The sequence below is a fragment of the Citrus clementina genome, unplaced genomic scaffold (genome assembly GCF_000493195.1).
Source record: "Citrus clementina cultivar Clemenules unplaced genomic scaffold, Citrus_clementina_v1.0 scaffold_8, whole genome shotgun sequence".
In the NCBI taxonomy this organism is placed as follows: Eukaryota; Viridiplantae; Streptophyta; class Magnoliopsida; order Sapindales; family Rutaceae; genus Citrus; species Citrus x clementina.
Window position 1 is genome coordinate 3,006,875 of NW_006262022.1, and position 25,784 is coordinate 3,032,658.

Consider the following 25,784-nt stretch of genomic DNA (forward strand, 5'->3'; position numbering starts at 1 on the left):
TGAATCAAATTGGAACCAAGCACCGGTAGTGGTTAAAAACACGCCCTTGCTTCATTTTTTTATTTTTTATTTTTTTTTGGAATTGGGGAAAAGCCTAATCAACATGCTAGGGTATAAAACTTCGCCTTAAGATGGAGAAACCTGGGAGTTTGCTTAAAATGATTCCAATCTTAGTGCCATGGATTTGATCCAAAAAAGATTATTCCAAGGACATGATGCAGGCAGCTTAAATACACAATTGATAGGCTAGAAAAGTAAGCACACATTTACAAAACCTTCATCTCAGCTGATAACATAGCAAAAACAAAGACAGGTAAAACCACTAACAGTCCAGCACCAGTGGTGTTGGTACCTGGGAAGCAATATCTAGATGATGTACATCTAAAGTAATCATGACCCAATGGAAAATTCAGCCAATACTGGTCATTTGACACCTAAAACGAATTGATCGACTTCAATGGATCTTCAAGCCATTAGATCATGTTTATGACTTCAGAACCCTCTCAATAGCAGCAATGTAGAACTCCTTCGGCATGGTTCCAACCACAGTTTCGCGTTTCTCTCCATTCTTGAAGAGCAAAACTACAGGCACAGCCTTAATTTCATAGTCCTCAGCAATTGTTAGGTCTGTGTCCGTATTGACCATAAAACATCTAAGTCTCCCAGCATACTCTCCTGCAATCTCATCAATCACCCGATGAACCATCCTGCACGGTCCACACCAACTCGCATAAAATTCAACGAGAACAGGGGTATCACTGTTCAGGATCGACTTTTCCCACGAGTCTTTGGTGACCACTGCTGCTACACAAGCAACATATTATGATCAGGATACTGCCCATTAACAAACCCCACATATCTCACGAATACCTAGTACTCAATAGAATACAAGCCAAGAAGCAATTTAGTTACACTTTAAGAAAGTCTATCATCTAGGGAAGCTTTTCTCAACAAAAATGTTCATTGTTTCTCTTTTCTCATAAGCATTCCATCTCTGTAATCTACAGATTGTCTCTCTATCTCTTAGTATAAGACCACCACTGTCTCAAGGCTTCAATATTATTAAGGAATCATAAGAGATATGTTTTGCTTTTAATGCTTGTGGAACTTAAACTTCCTTATCTTTGATTCGTCATATATCAAAACCATTTGAGCAGAACTATACGGCATAGGAAGTGAGTCATCACAACAAATATAAAGAAGAGTTGAAACTGAATGCAGAAAAAACAACAATATGCAAGTTGTCTAAACAATATAAGAACACCCCAATATAAATTGAAAAATTTACACACAATGATCCCCACACATATACAACTGCACATACCAAAAAAATGGTAGTTTTCATCAGAGAATTTAACAGGCAATTAAAAGCAATTAGAACAATAGAACACAAGACCTCTTCAAAAGTACAACTTAACATAATAAGAACTTTGACTGTTCAAACAGAGATCATTTCCGGCTAGAAGTTGTATTTTGAAGGGTTTAACTCCAAAATTACATATGGTAAAATCTTTTCAATTTTCATCCATCCACCAGTTTTATCTAAATTTTATCTTTAAAATTTAACAAGAAAATCTAATCCACCTATGCCTTCAAAAGAGCAATACAATAATTGCAATTTTTTCCATGTTTAACAAGCCAATCAACGAAACAATGGCAATGCCACAGTTATATAAGATTCATTTTCCATATATCCCATGAAACTACCATGATCAAGATCCTACTCTGAGGATTTCACTCAACCTACAATGCAAATATCTATGCTTGCAAACTAGAGGAGTAGGCATTACACCCTCAAGATGTTAAAACCCCAGAAACATCAACCATTAACAAGCTTTTCTAGTTTACAATGAACAAATGTACGACACTGATAAATCAAAATGAAAACAAGTTTCAGATCCCAGCGTCCAAGCACATAAACAGAAGCTTTATGACCTCATCAAGGCGAAATCTTTAAGATATCTCTTTTCAAAGCTAAAAATAGTAGGATCAAGTCAATTACCTAAATTTTTCAGCGATTAAAATCCAAAATATAAAAGCCAAAATTCACACTTTGATCCACAAGATAAAACTGGACGAAAGCATTCTACGAGTCATTTCAGCTAGAATCTTTTGATATTCCCAGGACTAAACAACAGATAATGGAAAATGGGTTCTGTCAAGCAAATCCATTTCTGAAACTATTTCTTCTACTTTTTCCTCATTCATCTTTCTAACTAACCAAACAGAAGTTACATAAGCACAAATCCCAAAAAACAAATACAGCACCCAGAAATATAAAGAGTAAAACCAATCAAATCAAACGAGAAAAAAACCCATTAAAAATGATCAAAAAAATTAAAACCTTACCTCTAGATTCACGTACACAGAGAACCTTAAGTGAAAGAGACCTGTTTGGAGCCTTAAAGGTAGCGTTTTTGGCGTAAAAATGAGAGGGAAATGAGAGTTTGTTGGGCGTATGAGAAGGAAATGAAGAGACGCGTGGAATGGCAAAATGGGCAGAAGTGAAACAAGAAGATGATGACGATGAAGAAGAAACAGAAGCCATAACTGAAGAAGAGTGTTTGTTTGATCAGAGAATAAGTGTGCGTGTGTGTTTTTATTGGTTAGGTGGGAGAAGTGGAAGAGTGAAATTGTCAGCCCTTTATTTCTTAATTTCTTTATTGCAAATTGTAATGCTGATACTGCACCAGGCCAGCACCTGCGACCCCTCAACAGCAAAACGTAATGAAAACAGGGGAAATAGAAAGCGGCACGTTTTTCTTTTGTGTTTTTTATTATCTAATCTAATCTGGCTGAGGGTGGCAAATCGGACGGAGGCGGGCCCCTCCATTGTGAATAACGATTAATGACTAATGATCGAATCAAAGAGTAGCACCCCATTGGAAAAGGTCACGCCCGGTGGGACTCGAACCCACAATCGTCTGATTAGAAGTCAGACGCCTTATCCATTAGGCCACGGGCGCCTTCGGTGGGTCAGCGTCGGTACTTTAATAATATTTCTATCTAAAATGTCTTAAACTCCAACCACCCCGCCGCCAGACCCTCCATTATCCCCTTCCTTGAAACTAATCTCCCTATCGCGTTGATTTTAAAAGATAGAATTGAACTAACATGTTCAAAGAAAATTTGGATCAGATGCATCAGTTATTATAGCTTTTTGAAACCTTGAAATTCCATCAGAACTTTCTAACGTTCACATAACTGCATAAAAATTGTTAATAAATACACTTTGGGGTGATTATTGAAAGTAAGCATTGGCCTGCCAAAGCTTCGTATGCAGAAAACCTATAGAATCACTTTCTTTGTTGAGTGAGTTACATTCTAAATACACCATATTTGGTGTCTTCCACAGGGCGGTTCAAGGCAGCAGAAATGCAGAAACCTATAATTTTTCTTGTGTCAGCTGGGTCGATGATACCGTCATCCCAGAGTCTTGCTGTGGAGTAATAAGCATTTCCTTCTTTCTCATAAGCTTCTACAACCTTTGCCTTGAACATTTCCTCCTCTTGCTTTGTCCACTGTGATACAAGTTCACGGCATGGATACTTATATTTGAGTTTTTGGAATGAGAGAAAAAAGGGCTTACCTCAATTCCTTGCTTTTTCTTTTTGTCCTTTTCTACTTGAGACAGCACTCCAGCAGCCTAAGTTTTGCCAAGGAAAGTAAACAATCATACTTAAAACAAATAATAAATTTAGGAGTCAAGTAATTGCTATGTAATGAACGGGTTCATTAGGTTTCAAGGATGGGGAAAACATTGTGAAAATGTAAAGAGAGGAAGTCCAGAGGCCAGGGAAATTAACCAAAATTTTCATGAAGTAATAAAAAGAACAATCATTGGATATTTATTTTGAGAGGAGAAAGCAATATGTGATCTTCCTTCTGTAGTTAGGATTGTAGATTGTTCGCAAGAAGCACTACGTATTAATCGAAATACTCAGATTCATGAATCATAAAATCTATATGCCCCTCACTTCAAAGGAAATGCATGATGACATATTAGTTGTGTGCAAGAAAGTATTGATAGGAGAGGCTACCTGAGCACCACCCATTACAGATATTCTCGCATTTGGCCAAAGAAACATGAAATTGGGACTATACGCACGCCCACACATCGCATAATTTCCAGCACCAAAACTACCTCCAACAATTATTGTAACTTTTGGTACCTGCACAAGGAATGATTAGAGAAGGTGGAAGGTTTTGTTTTTCTCTTTCTTGCTGAAACCAAAAGAATTAACTTGCACAGACTTTCATCACCGACCTTTGCACAAGAAACTGCCATCACCATTTTTGCTCCAGCCTTTGCTATACCATTTGCTTCAGATCTTGAGCCAACCTAACAGATAAACAACTATTACAGTTCCAGAATTCTATCAGGAACTACTAGCCTAATTAATTCACACAGTTTCTTAAAAGGAAGTGGGGCATTTCTTAAAAAGAACAAAAAGAAGTAGAAAAAATTTGAACAATCAAGTTCATTCATTTCTTACTACTAGGTTTAGTTTCACCTCTTCTTATAATCTAAGGACATAATCATGTCAGAAATATTCATTAACAAATTAATGGAAAGAGAAGGATCAAATACCATGAATCCAGTAATATTCTGAAGAAAGACCAATGGAATTTTCCGTTGAGTGCAAAGTTCAATGAAATGGGCCCCTTTTAGAGCAGATTCATGGAATAATATTCCATTGTTTCCAATGATTCCCACTGGTTGACCAAAGATTTTAGCAAAACCAGTCACAAGTGTCTGCACAGATACAAATCCAAATGGAGTTACAAACTCATTGATATTAGAATGTAACTGGCTTAAAAATTCAAGTGTTTTGAATGTCCTCACAGTGCCATACAATTTCTTGAATTCATCAAATTCACTTCCATCAACAATGCGAGCAATAACTGATCGAATATCAAAGGACTGCTTGAGGTCTGCTGGTGCAATAGAATAAAGCTCCTTTACGTCATATAAAGGTTCTTTATACTCAGGGTTTATATTCTGAAATCCATTTATCTCTCCTTGTCTCCCAGCCATGTGTAAGTTCTTGATAATGTTCCTTCCAAGAGAAAGTCCATGCAATTCATCTATCAAACATAAATTTACACATGTATAGTCATGGAATTACGGACACTGCAAAGACAACAGTAACTTCAGAAGTGGTACACACAGAAGAGGTGTAAAACTCTGCATGACCAAAGTAATACCTTGAGCAAAATAATCTGAAACCCCTGATGTCTTACAATGCACAGCAGCACCCCCCAAATCCTCCGCAGAGATTTCCTCTCCGGTAGCAGCCTACTGAAAGTTCTCCATTAGATATGGTATCTATTTGCAAACATTAATAGGCATACGTATAATAATTCATTTTATATGCATGCACACAGACATAAAACTGACTTGCATATGTTTATGATACATGATACTGCAAATCTATAAATAATACAAATTAATCATGAAACTGATCTATGAATTACTGCATAACTCATTTCAAACATCACAAAGTAGGGAACTAACCTTTACAAGGGGGGGTCCGGCCAGAAAAATGGTACCATTTCCTTTTACCATAACACTTTCATCAGCCATTGCAGGAATATAAGCACCTCCAGCAGTGCAGGAACCCAGTACTAATGCAATTTGAGGGATGCCTTCAGCTGACATTATGGCTTGATTATAAAAAATTCTCCCAAAATTTTCCTTGTCAGGGAATACTTCAGCCTGCTTGGGAAGGTAAGCACCTCCACTATCCACAAGATATATGCATGGTAGTTTGCATTGCGCAGCAATCTCTTGTGCCCTAAGATGCTTCTTAATGGTGATGGGAAAATATGTTCCTCCCTTGACAGTAGGGTCATTAGCCACAAACATACAAAGCCGTCCATGTACAGGGCCAATTCCAGTGATTATCCCTCCAGATTGTAAGGTTTCTTCATATAATTCATGTCCTGCAAGCTTTATATACGGTGTATATGATAAGATACTGCAATGTACCAAATAGCAAGCAACATATCTTGTTGAATCAACTAATAGTGAGAACTAGTCTTCATTTAATGCGAATTGTTTCTTGGCATGAGTCGACAATGCAAGCTTGTTTTAATATTCATACCACTGCTAATAGTGTTAATAGCCTGCTGTACTTAATTGGACCAGAGTGTTTCAAAACAGAAATCAGCCCTTGCATCAAATTAACACATGCTCCCAATGTCTCTCAGTCTCTTGACTAGCCATGAGAAATATACATATTAGCTAGTTCATACGATTCATAATTCTGTTATTCAAATCCACATCATGTATATGTATATTCTAAATTGCATTCAATTGGATAAAACAAATGGCTTTGCTAATTAGTTAGTCCAAATTCCCTGAACACTCACCTCAGAAAAGAAATTATATAGATCCAGGCAGATGGTTTGAGATAATTCATTATAAGTTCCAGGCACCTATACGGTATGCTTTAATCCATTTTTCTATCAATACAGGAATTAAGCATAAGAAAGATTACAACAGAGATAACAGAAGTGCATGCCTCATTTAACAATTTCTGTAATTGATTCAATCAACAGACTTACGACTGTCTCCAAGTTTAAACCAATTATACAATTCTAATTAATAAAGTATTGCATTTTTAAAGTAAAACTAGCAACCCAACAAAACAGTAATTGCACTTTAACAATCAAAACAATCCCAAGGAAAGATCCCCACCAAGATGGCAACCAAAATTGGAATTTGCAGTGTTATCAACACAAACTTCAAGCCTTAGGCATGCCCAATTAAAACTCTAGAATTGATTATTTTTACTACAATCCAGCACCTACAAGACTAATAAATAATAAACCTGAGAAAGCTCAAGAAATGAAGAACCGGGGTCAGTGAGGCGATCAATTCTTTCTCGAGGCAAAAGCTTGTTCCTGCTCCTGTTCCTCTTCACAGCCGATTCTCCACCTCCACCAAGAACCTTAATCCCAACAAACCCCCAGCAAAGATCACATCAACACACGCCATTTCACTATAAAAATAGAAAAAGAGAAAAAGAAAATAAAGAGAGAGACAGAGAGAGAGGGGAATGTTTACTTTTTGGATGTGGGATTGGAGTTCAGAGACCAACCCTTGCATCACCTGGGAGTTTCTCACAAATGCCTCCGAGTTTCTGTCCACGGCATCAGGAAGGACAGACAGATGCAAGGCTCTTGTCCGAATGGAGTTTGCCTTCAGAACTGAAGCCGCTGTTCTCCTCACTAAAGCGCCCAGCATTTTGACACCCGTGTTTTATCCGACTCCTCTGTTTTCTCACAGTTTGGTTCGGTTAGCTTCACTCTTATCGCCTTGCTTGCCGCCGCTGCTTGCTTGTGTGTAATTCATATCCTCCTTTCGAAATTTTTAATATCTATTATTAATTTGTGAAAATAAATAAATAAATATATATATATATATATATATATATGACTTTTGCCTGTGATGGGCTGATAATAGCTCGAGATTGGAGTTAGAATAGAACCAAGATAATACATCCAGTAGTACAGCTTTGTCTGTATATTCATACATTTACGCGGAAAAAAAAAAAAAAAAGAATAAGAAAAGGGCCTTCCTTGTACAGGAAATTTACAACCACTCATATAAATAGTAATACGTGGGGTTTCACGTACTGATAATGTGAGTAGTTGTAAATTATATTACATGTAACTTAAGATTTACCTAATGATAAATAATTACTTCAAATACAATAATTCAGGTAATTACAAACCTAAGTTTACTACATAAACTTATGACATGTAAATTACACGTAGAGGTGAGGTGACAATATTGGTGTTCTTATAGTTCAAATTTAATTCAACCTAAATTCAATATGTTTATAAATCATGTCATGTTAAATTGTTAAATGTTATGTTACCCCTTTAATAATGTGAGTTTAATATTTTAAAAGAAAATTCACTTTTTTAGTGTGTTGTTGTCTAAAACTAAGATATTTGTTCACATCCTATTCAAAAAATTTTAATTAATTTTATATAAAATATGATAAGCTTAACATAAATTTTTATTAGATAAAAGAAAAAACAATTATTCACCGACCACCTATTTTTTCGAATTTTTTTAAAAATACACATATCTTATTTTTTTGGCCGAACTCTACCTAAAAATGTATTTTCTTGTCTTAACTTTGTTACTAGAATTAACAAAATATTGGTCAAATGATTTTTTTACCCACAAATATAAAATTATTATTTTACCCTAAATAAATGCCAAAAAATAAATAAATAAGAAAAAATTTAAAAAACACTAATAAATTGAAAGAGCTTAAGTGTGATTAGATATGATTAAATTCAACATTAATCAATATCCAGCCGGTAATTATTGTAAAACATTAAACATAAAACTACTTCAATTAAATAATGATAAGGATTAAAATTTAAAAAGCGTAAGCTTAATCATCATCATCTAAATCAACACCCTTAAAAGCTCATACTCCTTCCTGGCTGCTTCCTCCTCCTCGGGCATGAAATTATTTTCAATTCGAAAAAACTTCCTGATGTACTCGACACTCTTATTCTTGATCCTGTTGGCCAAAGTCTCTGTCAAATAATCCAACATCTCTGTGATATTCAAATAATTCGCCACCAATAACATCTCTTTCAACTCATCATTACTCTTGCCCTTCCCAAACTCCTAGTTGAACGTCTTCACCCCCTGTTTCGGTGACATTTTCTTTCGAAACTCCATGGGCCTTACAAAATTTGATTGTGTACGGCAGCTACGGCACCACCATGTCCTCTGATGTGCCATCGCTCGTCGAAGAATGATCACAATCTCGAACACCCTTGCTCTTCCACCTTGAATAATTGTTGTCCATCATCTTCAGAGATATTTTCTTCGTTTCCTGAGCGGAGCAAGAGGAGGATGTTTCCCAAAATTTATTACAAATCAACTTAACCCATATTCTAGGGTTTCTAAGAACAATGATTAACAACAATTACCATACAAATCGAAATGTATAAGCTTGATAGCAAATAAATTTGGACAAAAAATGGCGTGCTTTTGGAGAAACAATGGCTGGATTTTAAAGGTCCTCAAGCACTTCACAAACATGAATTTTGATGAAAATTAGAAAAACAATGGCGTGCTTTTGGTTACTTGCTGGAGGCAATGATGTGCTTTTGACTTTTTTTTTTTAAGTTCAACCATTAAACGATGTCATTTATTTGTTGTTTGGGTGAAATAACAATTTTATTCCCGTGACATCAGCAAAGTTTTAACAGAGTTACGACGATAATGGATGTGTGCAAAAAAATGCATCTTTGGGTGGAATTCAACCAAAAAAAAATTAAAATATATAAATTTTTTTAAAATTTTGAAAAAACAGTTGTTGGGTAGATAATTTTCCTAAAAAAAATTAATATTGTATGATTAATCAAATCAAATCTCGCATTGCATGTTTCGGGATCAAACGGCGTCGTTTAAAGCAGGCAAGGCCCAAGAATTAAACAAAAGCCGGATAAGAAGATACAAGAGATTTTGGTAGAACTGCAATTTGGAAAAAACTTCAATGGAGTCTGTGTCAGTGACGGTGTCATCTTTTATTTCTCCAAGTTTTGCTCTCAACGTATGCCCTTTGAAGCTCTCTCCTGTATTCTCTCTGCCTTCTTTTTCATCATTTGTTTCCAATGCTTCTGTTGCCGCTGCTTCCCCACAGCCTAAAAATAGTGCACCCACCAGGAGACGCTCTTCTAAACCCACCAAAAACCTCACTTTAACAACACCCACAACACCAGAAGCAACTAACTCCGCTGTCCCTCCTAAAAAGGTTCTTTCTTTTTTTTTAACAGTCAAATACTACGCATGTCTCCTTTTCTGCTTAAACCCTGTACCCTTTTTCTATGAACGCTCATTTTGATTTAAAAATAAAATTAAAAATTAGCTTAAAGTTTCTATCTTGGATTCATTTCTTATACATTTTCTTGCAACTAAATGGAGGCTAAGGGATTGATAACTTTGCTGTCTGTGGGTTTTTGTTTGTGCAGGTTTTAGTTCCAGTTGGGTTTGGTACCGAAGAAATGGAAGCTGTGATTATAGTCGACGTTTTGCGTCGAGCTGGTGCACAAGTGACTATGGCATCAGTGGAGCCGCAGCTTGAGGTTGAGGCTTCGAGTGGTACTAGATTGGTGGCTGATACCTCCATATCTAACTGTAGTCACCAAGTTTTTGATCTCATTGCTTTGCCGGTTAGTTCTTTAATAAGCAAGGTTACATATTGGCTTAAATTCATGCCCATTTCTGAATAATTACTAAATTGTTAGATGCATTAGGAAATCCATGATATTTTGATAACTTTAGAGTGGTTAGTCAATTTAGTGACTTGGCAGTTGGCATGACAAGTTCTATTTGCTTTGGTAGCGGAGAGTAATATTAGTACTCTAAGGGTCACTGACCTTTGTGGCAAAGACAAGGAAGTGGGAATCAGGTGGTGGGGGTTTTGCTTGAATACAAACTGTTCTGTGAACAAGGGCATGATCTGCTCAAAATATTAATATTAAAATGTTAAATTTTCACACTCTGAAATGAACTGGCAAACTATTTTATTTGTACAATATATTGTGAGTGATTGATATTATTAACTGAATTTCTACTGATGCATGAAAAATATTGTTATCCTAATTATAAGCTCCTATGTCAAACGTTACTTCCAAAGTTAGAGGGGCATATAGTATGGATGAACATTTAGATTTGGGTAATAAGAGTATTAAAAAATGATTGAGATGGAATGCTCTCAAATCTCAATTGAAGCAACAAAAGATGCCTTCTTTTTTTTTTCCCTGAATTGTTATTATTTCTTGGAAGTTGGTATGAAAATGTAATTTACATTTGATTAATCTCACTTGCACGCTTTAAGGGAGGAATGCCTGGATCAGTACGGTTAAGAGATTGTGAAATTCTCAAGAAAATTACAAGCAAACAAGCGGAGGAAAAAAGGCTTTATGGTGCTATATGTGCTGCTCCAGCAGTCACACTTCTGCCATGGGGCCTTCTGAGAAGAAAGCAGGTGGACCACTGGTTTTGTTAAATTTCAATGAATGTGAAGATTCTATATTTTTCATGGCTAAACTTGATGTAGTTTGTCATGCAAGATAACTTGCCACCCAGCATTCACAGATAAGCTTCCAACATTCTGGGCTGTAAAATCAAATATCCATGTTTCCGGAGAGGTTACAACAAGCCGTGGTCCTGGAACTTCTTTTGAATTTGCTTTGTGCTTGGTAGAACAGCTGTTTGGAGAGTCTGTTGCCAAGGAGATTGGAGAATTATTGGTTAGGCCTATAACTTTACTGTTGAAAAACATTGATTGCTTGTTTATAATTATCATCTAGAACTAGGAATCATTTGTGTTTTCTTTCCTAACAATTTTTTTTTCTCATACTCTTTTTAAAGCCCATATTCTTTCTTTTTTATAATTATGTTTCTTTTTATTATATGTTTTATTGCCAGTAAGCATAAATTTTATTCTTTTATGCTAGCTGATGCATAATGCTGATGATTCTCTCAAAAAGGAAGAATTCAATGAAGTTGAATGGTTCTTTGACTGCATGCCTCGCGTAAGTGACTTCACTTGCAGCTTAAGTAAATAATTGTTATTTGTTTGATCAATAGACAAGCAGCTTGTCTAGTTATCAGCTCTTAGTTTTATTTTGAATGCATCCGTTGATTGAAAAGAACAATACTCAAATCCTTCATTTGCTTGTCACTTTCATTTTTACGATCTCCGTCCAGGCATCATTTACCTTCCAAAAATAGTCTCTTGGTCCATAATGGTGCTAGATCCTAGAAATATACTGAAACCACCCTCCCCGGAAAATTAGTTAGTCAGAAGGTGATGATTGTTAATAATTACTTCTTTACTAGTTAGCTATTAGTCTGTATCTGTACGCAACATTCATAGCTTTCTCACCTTCTACCTTATTTTTCCTACTTGTATAACATTCAAACGCAATTATATTTCTGTGGTTAGGAAGAGGAACTTTTGACTAGCAGCTGTCTGTGTTTTCTAATCTCCCATAATTATCAGATAATGAACTTACCGAGCGATGTAACGTGCCGTTTAAGAGCCAGAAAACAAAAACTAAGAATTTCCTGGCCTCTGAAAATTATTTTCTGTTAAAATCCATGTTTTTAAAATATGGTTATGGCTGCTTACAACTAGTTCTCTTTGGACACCTACCTTCTAGCTGTGTTGCACTTTATTGAACCTCAGAAATGTTATAATAGGTGATGAGTCAAATATTTTTCAAATTTTGTAATCTATCAAGTCCTCCAAATATTTTTTCAAATTTATTATCTATCAAGTCCTCTTTGTTGAAAATTTTTTATCTGCAAATACTTGTTTCAGTTTCCTGTTTTCTTGCCTGCAACTACATATGGAGTTTTTTTACAACTTGATTATTTTTTGTATTATGCACTACAAATGTACTGCCCCTCCTTCCTGAGTTCCCTTATCTTTGAAGTAGGGCCAGTTTGACACCTACAACCAAGCTATATGTTTTACAACCCTTATATTTTGCCTTGAGATGTTTTCCATCGTTCATATGTCGTGCAGGTTCTGATTCCAATTGCAAATGGTTCTGAAGAGATTGAAATAGTGACTATTGTGGATATTTTGAGGCGAGCAAAAGTGGATGTTGTGGTTGCTTCAGTTGAAAGATCCACACAGATTGTGGCATCTCAAGGCATAAAAATTATTGCTGATAAATCAATTAGTGATGCTGCTGAGTCAGTGTATGATTTAATCATTCTTCCGGTGAGTCAAACAAAATATTAGTACTAGCATTTCCTCATGCTCTCTTTCTTAATTGAAGTATCAGGATCTAGAGATTTTCAAAAGGATTTTAGTGCCTGCTTTAGTTCTTATATTTCAGTTTGTCATAATAGAAACTATATATTTGGGTAGCTTGAAAACAGAATAAAATATCAGAAATTATAATGTCAGTTTATTACTTTTGGCCTCATCCTATGTTACTTTTGAAGAGTTTTGACTAGCATCCAACTTTCAGGGAGGGGTTGCTGGGGCTGAAAGGCTGCAGAAATCTAGGATTTTGAAGAAGCTGCTCAAAGAACAAAAAGTAGCTGGAAGAATATACGGAGCAGTTTGTTCTTCACCAATAGTCCTCCATAAACATGGTTTACTGAAGGTAAAGTATAATAATCCTGTATCTTCCTTCCAAAAAAAATTACTTTTACGTTGAAGCTCATGCTTCGTCTGGCAAATACAGGCGAAGAAAGCCACGGCTCATCCCTCGGTCATTGGCAAGCTGACCAATGAAGTAGTAAATGGCACCAAAGTAGTTGTTGATGGAAAAGTGATCACAAGTAGGGGCCTTGCAAATGTTATAGACTTTGCCTTGGCTATTGTTAGCAAGTTTTTTGGTCATGCAAGGACAAGAAGTGTTGCAGAGGGCCTAGTTTTTGAGTACCCCAGGAGCTAGGGAGATCTACTGTTTATTCCTAGTGGAGGAAAGCAAGTGTTCAAGCTGCCGTATCTAATAAATAACAAAGTTTCCTAACTTGAATCAGCCAGTGAAAAGATCAAATCTTCTACAGGCATGCAGTCGTGTTCAATTTCCAAACACTCATCTACAGAGTGCTGTTTCCTTGTACCAAAAAGCACAGAAAAGTCATAATCATTTGCCTGCAAGCCCAGATCTATTGCTCATGCTCATTGGTTAATGCCATTTCTAAGAGAATGCTGCCATTAGCATCTTCAAGGTTTGCCGCAAGACGTTGACAATATCCATCAGGGAAGCTTTTATTGATGATTCAAGGGTTGAGTTACAGAGCTATATGAATGAAATCAGAGAGAACAAGATTACACTCTCTCTCTCCAATTTCTCTCTAAAACTATCTAGCAAACTGCACGAAAACTCAAGCTTATAAACCAGCTTCATATGAGCTTTAACAACCGAGAAAGCACAGGTGCTTGACACGTATACAAGAGGCCATTGTAGTGAACTCGGCTTCATTTAAGTGATCACGTTGTCACGGAAGTACGGAACGCTCAAATTTACTCATCCGATGGCAACGGGCTTGCTCGCGTGACAGCTGGAAATCAGTTTAAGCCAAAATGCTTTCATTGATGTCGTTTAAGGCATTAATAGTATTGTGCTTGTATGCATTTACCACATGAATAACAATTCTCCACTTTGAATCAAACCTCTTGCAACTAATTCATTCACCAAAACAAGCATATGAGGAACTGCATACACCAAATAAGTCCGGACATTTCTTGAACTTAGCTACTGGGACAACTTTTGTGAGCATGTTAGCGGGATGATCAATCAATGTGTATTTTAACCATCCTAATCATCCCTTTTGAAACCTCATTTTTAATAAGCTTTTCGGGAAATTTCCAAACGAACAATTTAATGGAGCTTAATATCAATATGCTTTGTCTTCTCATGGTGAGTAGAATTCTTGCACAAATGCAGTGCACTGGAGCTGTCACAGAAGATTACTTTCCAGTTGATTAGGCAGCCATTAAGCATGAACATATAACCTCTAAAAAACCTCATCTCTTGCATCATCAGAATCTTCATAACCTCACAAGCCATTTACAGCTCTATCTTTCCTTCCATACAGCAATCCAAGTCTCAGAGTCCCCCAGAGATACCTAAGTATCCACTCAACTCCCTTCCAATGTTCTTTGCTTGGTAATGCCATGTATCTATTGACAACACTTCCAATATGTGAGATGTCAGGCCTTGCAGTATTATGGCATACATTAGACAACCAACATCATTTGTATATAGAGTATGTAACATCTCAAGCTTTTCATCTTCTGTCTTAGGATAGTAAAGGTTGCAAAGCCTGAAATGAGCTCAATGGAACTTGAACATGCTTTAAATCTTCCATATTAGAGGTCTCTAATATCTTCTGTATATATTCCTATCGAGACAAAAAAATTGAGCCTTCACTTATTGTCCTGATGATATAAATTGCCAATATCTTCTTTGCACCTCCTAAATCCTTCATATCAAAAGCAATACCAAGGAGTGTCTTCAAAGCATCAATTTTAAACATTTCTTTGCAAGCAATAAATATGTCATCTACATATAAAAGTAGATATGTGTGCTTATTTAGGTCCAATTGTTTGAAATATATACAACAATTATAGCTACACTTTTTAAATCGCTATATAACCATGAATTCATCAAATTTGAGATATCACTACCTAGGGGATTGCTTCAAGCCAAAGAAGGATTTTTTTAGCAAACATACATGATTCTGTCTGCCTGGAGCTTCATTACCTTCAGGTTGAATTATGAAGATTTTCTCTCAAAGTTCTTCATATAAAAACTACTGTCAAAGCCAACAATACTCTTATTGATGCATGTCTTGCAACAGGTGAAAAAATTTCCTTGAAATCAACCCCCTGTTTCTGAGTAAATCCTTTAGCAACCAATCTTGCTTTGAATCTTCTTAGTTCTACCACAGTGATACACTTTTTGATTATGTATATCCATTTGCAATTAACAATCCTACTATTTTCAGACCTTTTAACCAACTCCTAAGTACAGTACTTGCGTAAAGATTTCATCACCCCATTCATTGCCTTTTTTCACTCATTTACATATTGATAGTTGACAGCATCTTTGAAGCTTTTTGGTTCTTCAGCATCTATTTCATGTGTAGAGTGGAAAGTAAATGCAATCAAATTAGTATAATTATGCCTTTTAGGTGCTCTAATCCATCTTTTCTATCTGCCTCTAGTTAATTGATAGTCTTAAGTTTAAATTTGAGCTAAAGTATCATCTTGAAGTGTTATATATTTGCTTGCATTTTCACCAAATTCATTTGATTCGTATCATTTGAATTGCTCTTTGAAGATGACTCCACCTCAAACTGTACATCAAGAACTTGACTAACTTGCTTGTTTTTGTCACTATGAAACTTGGCAACCATTTTTTCTTCATTGAATATTATATCTCTATTGATTATGCACCTTGGTGGAGACAAATCAGTGCACCAAAGTTTATACCCATTGGTTCCATCAAGATATCCAATGAAGATACATTTTAAAGCCCTTGGAGCTAATTTTTCTTGACTTATAAGAGCACGAGCCTAACATCCAAACACCTTTAGGTCTCATAATTGGCTAGTTTTCCAAATCAAAGCTCAAATAGAGTTTTAAACTCAATAGTAGTGGAAAGTTCAAGTTCACCAGATAACAAGTTGTGTTGGGAGTTTCAACTCAAGTTTTTGAGTAGTTTAGCTTATATCAAAATATACACCTCACCTTATGTGAGTCATTCTCATTGACAGCTGCAAATCAGTTAAAGCCGAAACGCTTTCAATGATGCCGTTTAAGACATTAAGAGTATCGTACCTCTCACGTGTCTTCATTAAACTATTTTGAAAACGATGCTGTTTTGCTTGTAAGGTGCCGTACTCACCACGTAAGTAATACATCTGAATACAAATATACCATGTGTTAGGATATTATTGTCCAGTTTGATATATGGCCTTCTGTAATTGGTTTTATCACAAACCCTTGGGAGGACTTTTCTTACCCATTTTAGCGGCGACTTCACAGGGGTCAAGGCTTGACGTTTTAAGCTCCGCAATTATTGTTCCTTTCATTTGGACTTATACACCTCAAGTGTCTGGGGAACTCCCATTTTCTCAGATTTAAAAATATATGCTAGTAAATTGAAGAACGCCCCAGAAATGCACGTACCTCTTAGATTACATCCTAAAGTTGAAAAATGAAAATCCGAAATGACACGTCTATAACACCGGCTAAAACAGAAAATCTGATTACCAAAGCTTATTATTCATAGTAGTAGTTAAATAGTCCATATACAACATGGTAAATTAAGGTAATTCCAGAACTTTCCAGATGCAGATAATGAATCAGCCTTTCAGAGATTTTCTTGAGTGGCAGGCAGACAAACAAAAAAAATAGACTGGACAAAACCGAAAAATAAATAGACGGGACAGCTTCCCATGTGATGACCTAAGCTTGGAACATAAGAAATGCAAATAGATGCTATATTATTGAAAGTTCAACTCCAAAGAGAAGGTTAGAGACTAACCAAGTCTGCAAGTAGCCGGTAAAAACACACTTAAAAGCGTACATTCTGCTTAACCATCCTACAATACTTCTCTGTTCAAACCAGAAGCAAACAGAAGTCTTACAGATTAGACGTTTGGTCCACAGTATAAAACTAATTTCGGTTAATAATTTACAACACTTGGTATCTATACATGCAGCTGCCTACACTCCATGGTATGAGAAATAGATCAAAGATGTGCACACCAATCCTCGTACCATATCAACAGCCAAGATTGCATTTTCAAACAAACTTTCTATTATCAGCAGCTCAACTGGTTGACTCTACCAAGGGCCCGTCAGTGTCCTCCTCAAGCACAGTATTTTGCCTCCCCATCGGTACTTCATTTTCTCGATAATCTGCTACAACAGAGAAACAAATAAGGGGGGAAAAAAGCAAACAGACTTCCTTTTCTTCATCAAGAATCAATTATCATAATTCACAAAGTTTTATCAAATTGATTCATAATCCACAAAGTTTTATCAAAGGAACATTAATTAACTCTTGCTTTATGGTTACGTAATCAAACTTCCAAAGCAGCAGATGAGTTGCTTTTTGGCATGTACACAGTCACTGAATATACAGACTTTTTCGTTGAACATCTATCAGAGAAGCTACGGAGATCATATGAAAAATATAAGAGAGGTGCTTATCTTAGTTTTCAAAAATGACCAAACACTGGAATTTACTTGAATGCATTAAAGCAGTAAAAGGGCACATACCTTATTCTTTTCCATTTCTATTTTCTCTGCCTGCAACAACAAAACTTCAGTCAAGGGCATTTGCAACAACCCAAATTTTTAATTAAGAAAATAAGAATTTGACTTTGTTAAGAAAAAAAAACCTGTTTCCTCTCCAACTCTTGGTTCAACTCCTTTAGTTTAGCAACCTCTGCTTCCAGTTCCAATGTATAGGCCTGCCAGAATCCCGAAAGAAAGTAAGAATTGCAGATCAGTTTTTCTACCTTAACACAAATATTCAATAGCCAATAAAGTTTTGTAAATAAGATATAAATGATCCTCAGCAAAAAGAAATCTTTACATAACTCAAAGATAGCTATCTGTTGCACAGAGTTTAGACATCTTTCCTCACTGATTATGTATTGATTAGTATGACACATGCTGTGCTGATTGGCCACAAGGAAACTAGCAAAACCAGTCATATGGATTTCTAAGAAATAGCTGAGAAAAATTGTCCTACAGCTTTTCCAGCACAAAATAATTATTGAAACCAACTTCTGACTCACAATTATGGATACCACAGAAATGTTATCAATGGAGTCTTTATATGCAGCCTTTTTTTCGTTTAGTGGCGTGATTTCTGTAAGATTTGCACAAAATTTCCTCTAAATACTAGGGTTATCAAATAGAAGACTTCCCCTCAAAAATAAATATAACACTTCCAGATAAACACAAGCATGCTCAGTAAATTGTGCTTAAATATAGTTTGTCTATAAGAGCAATGACAATTTATGATGAGTTCTAGCAGCACCAATATGAAAATATACAGGTTATAGTACATTCATAAAACATCAAAAATACAAAAATCTAACAGGAGAATTTGTAACTTCCTTTGATCTTGATTCTGCAAATTCATCATAACCAATAGAAAAACAAATCTTTCTGAAAGGGAGAAAAAGGTAAAGAAAGGTCAATTTTCTTTAACAGACACATGAACATATCAACCGCAGGTACACAATAGAATCAAGTACAGTCATGACTTCTGTTTTTAGACTGTAATCACAGGGAACAAGAGGAATATTCTTCACAGATAAACTGAATTGGTAACAGGCATTATGTTTCAGAGTGCAAAATTCTGTCGCAGAGACTTCCCACTTAGTCCATTCAACCAAAAGAAAAAAAAGGAACTCAATGCTGACTTCAGTCAATCCCATTGCTTCAAAAATTTTGTTATTGTCATAAGCACAACTTTTCTTCAAAACATTAGTTTATAATTTACAGCATGTAAAGCCAAAAATTGTTTTCTAAATAGAGAGTGGAGCATAAAAGCTGCAATTCATAAGGCTAACTGTATAAAACATAAAATGCATCCTTAAGAAGGCTTGAAATTATAGATTTCTGGCAAACAAGGTAAATCAATTCCATAATGAACAATAAGAAATAATAAATAGCAGCTGAAAAAATATATAATGGTTCAACCAACACACTCACCTGCTTGCGTGCCCGTGATCTTGCAGCCGACTCTCTGTTTTTTATCATTCTTCTATGCCTCCTCTCAACTACTTTCTCCAGAGCACCGCTTTTTCTTCCCCGGCCAAACACATAAGGAACTGGTGATGGTGAAGATACATCAGCAGTACTCTTAGCGATCATATCAGGAGAGACCTGAGCAACCTGCGATCCAGTTGCAAGGGTAACACCCCCGGCTCCTAAACCAACCATGCCCATTCCTCCACCTTGTAAACCACCAGCCTGAACTAAGTTGCCATTCATAGAAGAATTAGTGACAGTAACAACTTGACCCCTTGCTCCAGGACTAGAAAGCTGTGTTGTGTTCACCAAATTCATAGGAGAGGCAAAGGCCACAGTCGCTTGCTTGGGGAACAGTGGTGCCTGCTGCTGCTGTCTTTGCTGCTGCTGATATGGGTGTTGTTGCAGCTGTGGCTGCTGCTGCTGCTGAAGCTGGTATTGATGTTGTTGTGGCTGCTGCTGCGGCTGTTGAGAGGATCTTATGCCATTTACATTCAATGCTAAACTTGGGGGCTGACTAGGAACTGAACTGCCATCCTCCATTATCCGATTACCAATCAGACCATTGTTTCTGCTTGGCTGCTGAAACCCAAGAGCTAAACTAGTATTATTATTCGCATAGAATCCAGCATTGTTCAGACTTCCACCAATCTGTTGAGCATCTTCTCTGACTACTCCTGCCCTCACCAAGAACTCCTCTAGAGTCATCTCTCCCAAAGTCTGTTGTCTTTGCGGCACATTTGATCCTCCTCCTCCACCAGCAGCAGCGCCACCACTTCCTTCTTTCATCAAGTCCCTCCAAACTTCATCGACTGTCTTTTGGCTCAACGTTCGCGGCAAAGTTAATGATCCTTGTCTCTGCAAATTCCCACCAGGAGCATTTGATTCTCCAGCAGCACCTGCTGAAGAATTCATGGCATGACTCTCTTCAGCAGTCCATATATTTTTCAGTAGTTCATCCATGTTCATTGATCCAAAATCCTTCCCCAGTCCACCCCAGGTGTTCTGGAATTCTTCAAATGTCAATGAGTACACGGAAGGCTGTCGAGCCAATGGGAAATTCCCAGCTTGCTTTCCATCCCCATATGATGTATCACCAACATTCTTGTAGTTCATTTGAGATCCCATATTTGTTTCAAGCGGTGGCAACAGCTTGCTCCAATCTAGAAGGTCTTATACTTCCATGTAAGTGAAGTAGATCAGAAAAATATATCACTCCACTTCCCTTAACTTCCTTTCTTTAACCTAAGATCTAAAAGTTAACCAAATTAATGAAAGGTTAGTAAATCACATACATAATCCTCATATTAATACCAATTACAGAAAAAACTTTCAAAAGACTCAAAACTCATATAGCCATAAAAATTAAACAATATGACATAAACCTCATACTACAACCATTAAGAATCAATCCCATTATTCCAAGTTTTAGAACAAACAGCACAAAAACAGGAAAAAAAAAAATGTAACAGTCACAGCTTGAAGAAAATTACAACCATGGAAAAAAAAAAACAAAGTGTACTTCTAGCGATTCCATTTCTAAGAATCTTATCAACTAATAGTACAAAGCTCTCAATTAACAACCACCAAACAAAAGTGTCCTTCACAACCATCCAAACTGAACTAGACCAGACCAGTCGCAGCTTCTTTTGTCATGTAACATACTACAGTTCAGATCCAATTTTTCACCCAACACAGTAATAAGTAATCCAACTGTTCTACTTTTTCTCCAAACCCCATCAAGCCTCAACCTTATACTGCAACTTCACATCTTAACAGAAAAATCAAACAAACCAGATAAATAAACTAACCAATTATCTCGATTCATTAGTAAACCCCCATCAAAAACCTTCAGCAGCCATAAAATTAAAAAAATCCCCAGAAAAAAAAAAAAACCCCCAAAACCATTTCAGCCAAATTTAAGACCTTTACAGAAATCACACAAATTCAAGTTAGAATTCAAACTGCATAATAATTTCATCTTCATTATTAGAAAATCTTCCGCTAATCCGATCAGTACATTATTAGAATTTTTTGGTTATAATTTATTTAATAAAACAATATTAGCGAAGAAAAAGCATTTTTTGAAACTAAAAAATATAATTAGAAAAAGACAAAAATAAAAAGAAATAAAACAGATGCGGTACAAAATACAAATAGAAATTGAGGGGGATTTAATTTTACCTTAATTTATTATTTTTTTATTTTTTTTCGGAATTTGTGGAAAATTCAGTGAGCATAGAGAGAGTGTGTGATGTCGTTTCTCTGAGCTTTTTGCAGCGTGGAGGCGACAAGTGTCTATCTTGGCCTCGACACGAGTCGCAATTTAAGGAGATGGCCTTTGGGTTTTTTTTTCACTTTTTTATTATTTTCTGTAATTAAATTGGTGATGTGAGAGAGGAGACAGCCACGGAGGTTGCGGCACGTGGAGCAATAGTGGAGGTGTTGAAAACTCGATGTGACGTCTAGCCAATGAGGGAAAGGAAAGTGGGATGATCTGCGCCGTTGAAGTGCGCCCTCCGACATGGATGATTGGATGGGTGAATACTATTGCTTTTATTATTGGTTGAAGAGATAGTGGCGTGGCGTGAATGTGATGCAACATGTGTTGGGGTTTGGTTGAGATGAGATTCCGTGCGTCCATCCCATTGAGATAAACCTAGAATTTTTATTTTTCTTTTCTTTTCTTTTTTTATAAAAAAAAAAAAAAAAAAAAAAACTCTCTGGCTCTTGTTTCAACTAGAATCCTACAAGAGTCAAATTAACTCAATAAATCTTATGTCACAACAAATTTTCGTTTTATTTTTTAAGTTTTTTTTTTGTTACATATCTAAAATATTTCATTATATTTTTCAATTTTCGGTCGCATATTGTAAAGTTCAAGAGACTTGTTGGGACGACAAAAACTTGGTGCAATGATTTGATGGAGCCTATGAGCTAAAACATATCTTTGAAAAGTGAAAACTACTTTCTGTCCCTATTGTGGCGTATCTTATTATTTATCAAATTAGCGGTTGGCAATGATCAGGTTTTATGCAATGGCAAAAATCCTCACTCGCTCAATCTCTTATGATGTACAATTATATTATAATTAAGGGTCGGTTTGGGATTGCGGTTGAAATTTAATAAACTGTTTATTTTATAATTTTTTATAAAAATAATATTTGATAAATTTTATAAAAGTAACTTATTTCATACTTTTTTTTTTATTTTGTTAGTAGCTTTTAAAAGCAGGTAGGGAGTTGTTTTTCATAAGTAATTTATTCAATAAGTTATCACTCTTTTTTAAAATATTTTAATAAAAATATAATTGTATCTTACTTATTCATAAACCATAATATATAAATAATTAGATATTATATTACTGTTATAATTTAGTTACTGTTATAACCACATACATTCTCTTCAGTTTTGATCCAGTAAGATCATATTCTAATTTCATAACTATGCCTTTTAAAGCTTAATCTATGTATATTTTCATTTTCATTTTCATTAATTAATTGTTTCAAATCCATTGGCAATCTATTTTCAAAAGAAAAATTTGTGGTATTTTTTTTTTCAAATTATGAAGTTCTTTAGCTTTTTTTAATTGAATTTTTATGTAATTTTACATATTTAAGAAAAAAAGATATGTTTAAACAATTTATTAAACATACTCTAAAAATAAAAAATAATTAAAATTTATGTCTATTTTAGTCATTATATAATAAAACTGTACTTTCGTAATATAATTTACCAAACGCATATACATTACTTTTTAAACTCACAACAATTGCAATAGTGTAGTTCACCAAACACCAAGCTACTTTTTTAATCAGTATCTTATTTTATTTGCATAATACAAGCAGCCTATTTTATTAACCTCCGCAATCCGAAACTGGCCCTTAAATTCTATTAGGAGTCTGAATAAATATATTTACAACATAGCCTTAAGTTAAAGTCTAGCGATCATACCTTGTGGGGTAGTAATTGGTACAACCTATTTAATGGCCATAAATATTTTATTTAATTATGTAAGTTCTTTTTAAAAAATTTCCTAGTGTTTGGTTTATTTTGAGTAGAGATTTTAAGAATTAAATAAGTTATTATGTCGCTACTAGCAATAACTCAAATTTTGAGCTTTTGGAAGTAGACATTAGAGTGCTTTTTTAAAAGTTAAATCACCTAAAATACTCTATTATTTATTTCACAATATTATGTCGTTCCTTATATATATAGCTCTCATCAACAACCAAACAACTATAATTTTTTGAGTAAAAACTCTATTTAAATAAGCTTTATTTAAAATGATGTACCAAATGGAGCCTTGGTAATTCTATTTTTAATTCATCAAAAGACTATATTAATTGTCTTTCCATATTCATTCACTTACTATAAATTTTATTGACTCTAATTGTATTTGTGATTCTCTTTGTGCTTATTTAATATTTTCTATATCAAGCTTTAAAGTTTCTACTTAGAAGGCGTATGTACTCTAATATCTTCCTTGTGAAATTGACACATACAAGTGAAAAAATAATTTGAGTCTTGTAATTTTATGTGCAATACTATAAATTGCAATAGGCATAAATCTAAGCGTTGTTTATCTTTTTCCCCTTTTTTTAACAACTATTCACTAAAACCAAATTCTAAAGATAATGGGTGCGTTTGGGATCGAGGTGCTGTAGCTTTTAAGCTACAGCTGCTGTGAAAAAAAAGCTGTAATTATGAAACAAAAGTTAATAATATATAGTAAATATAAATTTTAAATAATAATTTTGATAAAATTATTAAAGATATAATAAATTTTGTATTATATAAGTGAAAAATCATATCAATATAGCTTAAAAGCTACAGCAGTTAGTGTTTACCAAACACTTTAGTGCTATAGCTTTTAAGCTACAGCTGCCCAACCTCAATCCCAAACGCACCCAATATATAAGTCCGCAGATCATTTTTCTCCTTTTTATTATCAATTTTAATTTTCAATTGTTCGACTTGATATATTATAAAATCGATATTTGTTTTATGACAGCTGCTACCTTGGATAAACTTTAAGATAGAGCAGCGCTCAAAATTATTGGATTTATGTGCTTGACTTTAAAATAATTGTGACTACGTGTATCTAACGCTTCTAAGCACTGCTCTACCTTGGATCAACTCCAAGGTAGCTGAACACTTATTTTATTCTTAAGATTGAAATCTCTTTATTTTATTTTATTTTTAATCTTAATTTCCTTGTACAAACATGAAAACGTTCAACACAGTGAAAAAATAACGAGATGTGTATATCCATTGACGAACACTCTTCTCCATAATTGTAACCACGTATATCTAACAGTTCTAAGCACTGTTCTATCTTGAATCAGTTCCAAGGTAGCCGAACCCTTGTTTTATTGTTGAGATTGAAATCTCTTTATTTTATTTTCTTTTAGCCTTAATTTTCCTGTACAAAAATGAAAACGTTCAACACATTGAAAAAAATCACGCGATGTGTTTATCCATTGACGAACGCTCTTCCCCGTAATTTCTTGTTGCCTAGATGATTTGTATTTTAGTGCCCTTTATCACATGGGGTTATCTTTTTTCACTGCTTGTCTTCTTAACGGGGAGTAATCGTACGAGCACTCATTAAAACGACACCGCGTAATGCCAAAACGGTACAGTAAGTCCATAATAAATATCACCTCCGCACCCCATGTGGTTGAGTGGCCAACGTGGACCAAATCAACGTCAAATTCAAAATCACACGCTAAAAAAAATTTGTTTTTATATCATGATGATGATGGCATCTCCACGATGAAAGGAATAAATAAATGAGAACACGACACCACCAATGGCCAATCAGGATAAAGCAATTCTTCTTCTTCTTTCTTCTCCAGTCTTGACTACAGACAATCGAGGGCACTCATCGTGGGGTACCATGCGCCACGTGGTGCCCCATGATTCCCTCCAATGCGCGGGCCCCGTCTTTTTGGTAGCGTTCAATGCTTGAGACTTTTTCTGCAATCTGACTGTTGACGCGTCAGGAGTAGGTACGCCTCGGCTTTTGTTTGGTACAGAGATTGTTGAATTCCATGAAGGGATAGGGATAGGGATAGGGATAAAGATACGGATATCCGACGTAGCCTGGTATTGCACGCCCAATAATATGCTCTCATCAAGGCGGAAGCGTTGCTCCGGAATTTAAATTGCTCGTAGCTCATTGGTAGATCCATGGACTCAAGATTTGTGCATTTATTTAAGAGCACGTGTCCAACTCCCAACAAATTCAAGTCTCCTTCCAATGAAATTGTATAAAAATAAAAATTGTCTTTTTATAATTCGGATAGATATTCCTTCAGTATCACGTGAGTTTAAAAATTCGGATTGTATTTAATAAAATTATTAAATATAATTATAATAGATTTTTCATATTTATTCGTGGAATTTTGATTATAATATATGAATGTATCAAAGAAAAATTCTCCTATTTATTGAAACTCTTGTTATGCATATTTGTTA

The 25,784-nt window shown here is 35.3% G+C and overlaps 4 protein-coding genes and 1 non-coding gene across 12 annotated transcripts; 1 reads left to right on the top strand and 4 right to left on the bottom strand.

The window, feature by feature from the left end:
- Window positions 1–72: 72 nt before the first annotated feature.
- LOC18033628 (thioredoxin M3, chloroplastic) lies at window positions 73–2,761 on the bottom strand. Of its 3 annotated transcripts, none has more exons than XM_006422939.2 (2): window positions 2,350–2,761; window positions 73–798 (listed from the first exon to the last, which is right to left on the bottom strand). In XM_006422939.2, exons 1-2 carry the CDS (start codon window positions 2,546–2,548, stop codon window positions 485–487), a joined length of 513 nt encoding a protein of 170 aa, XP_006423002.1. In that variant the 5' UTR covers window positions 2,549–2,761; the 3' UTR covers window positions 73–484. The 3 variants fall into 3 exon arrangements, with proteins under 3 accessions (XP_006423002.1, XP_006423003.1, XP_024034971.1); XM_006422940.2 differs by having other exon boundaries at window positions 73–801; XM_024179203.1 differs by having other exon boundaries at window positions 73–804.
- A 132-nt stretch (window positions 2,762–2,893) lies between these two features.
- Window positions 2,894–2,966, bottom strand: TRNAR-UCU. The gene has a single exon. It is a non-coding gene; the product is annotated as a tRNA-Arg (tRNA).
- Window positions 2,967–3,128: 162 nt separating this feature from the next.
- LOC18034112 (methylcrotonoyl-CoA carboxylase beta chain, mitochondrial) lies at window positions 3,129–7,518 on the bottom strand. The gene is made up of 10 exons (XM_006422943.2): window positions 7,073–7,518; window positions 6,837–6,956; window positions 5,519–5,953; window positions 5,209–5,299; window positions 4,847–5,088; window positions 4,592–4,756; window positions 4,268–4,342; window positions 4,041–4,172; window positions 3,590–3,646; window positions 3,129–3,521 (listed from the first exon to the last, which is right to left on the bottom strand). Exons 1-10 carry the CDS (start codon window positions 7,250–7,252, stop codon window positions 3,318–3,320), a joined length of 1,701 nt encoding a protein of 566 aa, XP_006423006.1. The 5' UTR covers window positions 7,253–7,518; the 3' UTR covers window positions 3,129–3,317.
- Window positions 7,519–9,523: 2,005 nt separating this feature from the next.
- LOC18035074 (protein DJ-1 homolog C) lies at window positions 9,524–14,213 on the top strand. Its single transcript, XM_006422944.2, has 8 exons — window positions 9,524–9,797; window positions 10,015–10,215; window positions 10,884–11,033; window positions 11,119–11,298; window positions 11,506–11,583; window positions 12,582–12,782; window positions 13,036–13,173; window positions 13,255–14,213. The coding sequence occupies exons 1-8, from the start codon at window positions 9,540–9,542 to the stop codon at window positions 13,465–13,467; spliced, it is 1,419 nt and encodes a 472-aa protein (XP_006423007.1). The 5' UTR covers window positions 9,524–9,539; the 3' UTR covers window positions 13,468–14,213.
- Window positions 14,214–16,135: 1,922 nt separating this feature from the next.
- Window positions 16,136–21,610, bottom strand: LOC18033660 (bZIP transcription factor TRAB1). 6 transcript variants are annotated; one of them, XR_002904348.1, is made up of 8 exons: window positions 21,486–21,610; window positions 19,263–20,553; window positions 17,936–18,007; window positions 17,814–17,843; window positions 17,310–17,453; window positions 17,074–17,144; window positions 16,549–16,730; window positions 16,136–16,447 (listed from the first exon to the last, which is right to left on the bottom strand). XR_002904348.1 is itself a non-coding variant. In XM_006422947.2 (5 exons), the coding sequence occupies exons 2-5, from the start codon at window positions 20,427–20,429 to the stop codon at window positions 17,376–17,378; spliced, it is 1,344 nt and encodes a 447-aa protein (XP_006423010.1). In that variant the 5' UTR covers window positions 20,430–20,553; window positions 21,486–21,610; the 3' UTR covers window positions 16,793–17,375. The 6 variants fall into 6 exon arrangements, 2 of the variants coding, with proteins under 2 accessions (XP_006423010.1, XP_006423013.1); XR_002904347.1 differs by lacking the exons at window positions 16,136–16,447; window positions 16,549–16,730 and having other exon boundaries at window positions 16,793–17,144; XR_002904349.1 differs by lacking the exons at window positions 16,136–16,447; window positions 16,549–16,730; window positions 17,074–17,144 and adding an exon at window positions 17,594–17,705 and having other exon boundaries at window positions 17,361–17,450.
- Window positions 21,611–25,784: the final 4,174 nt, after the last annotated feature.

Excerpts from the sequence above, each read along its gene's own strand:
- LOC18033628 (XM_024179203.1), bottom strand. The coding sequence starts at position 2,548 with ATGGCTTCTGTTTCTTCTTCATCGTCATCATCTTCTTGTTTCACTTCT. Across the intron at positions 805-2,349 it reads CTGTGTACGTGAATCTAGAG|CAGCAGTGGTCACCAAAGAC; the intron begins GTAAGGTTTTAA and ends TTGCTTGTGTAG.
- LOC18034112 (XM_006422943.2), bottom strand. The coding sequence starts at position 7,252 with ATGCTGGGCGCTTTAGTGAGGAGAACAGCGGCTTCAGTTCTGAAGGCA. Across the intron at positions 5,954-6,836 it reads CATTTCTTGAGCTTTCTCAG|CTTGCAGGACATGAATTATA; the intron begins GTTTATTATTTA and ends CCGTATATAAAG. Across the intron at positions 3,522-3,589 it reads AGAAAAAGCAAGGAATTGAG|TGGACAAAGCAAGAGGAGGA; the intron begins GTAAGCCCTTTT and ends CTTGTATCACAG.
- LOC18035074 (XM_006422944.2), top strand. The coding sequence starts at position 9,540 with ATGGAGTCTGTGTCAGTGACGGTGTCATCTTTTATTTCTCCAAGTTTT. Across the intron at positions 11,584-12,581 it reads TCTTTGACTGCATGCCTCGC|GTTCTGATTCCAATTGCAAA; the intron begins GTAAGTGACTTC and ends TATGTCGTGCAG. Across the intron at positions 13,174-13,254 it reads ATAAACATGGTTTACTGAAG|GCGAAGAAAGCCACGGCTCA; the intron begins GTAAAGTATAAT and ends TGGCAAATACAG.
- LOC18033660 (XM_006422950.2), bottom strand. The coding sequence starts at position 20,429 with ATGGGATCTCAAATGAACTACAAGAATGTTGGTGATACATCATATGGG. Across the intron at positions 18,008-19,262 it reads GATCACGGGCACGCAAGCAG|GCCTATACATTGGAACTGGA; the intron begins GTGAGTGTGTTG and ends GGATTCTGGCAG. Across the intron at positions 17,454-17,813 it reads TAGAAATGGAAAAGAATAAG|CAGATTATCGAGAAAATGAA; the intron begins GTATGTGCCCTT and ends TCTCTGTTGTAG.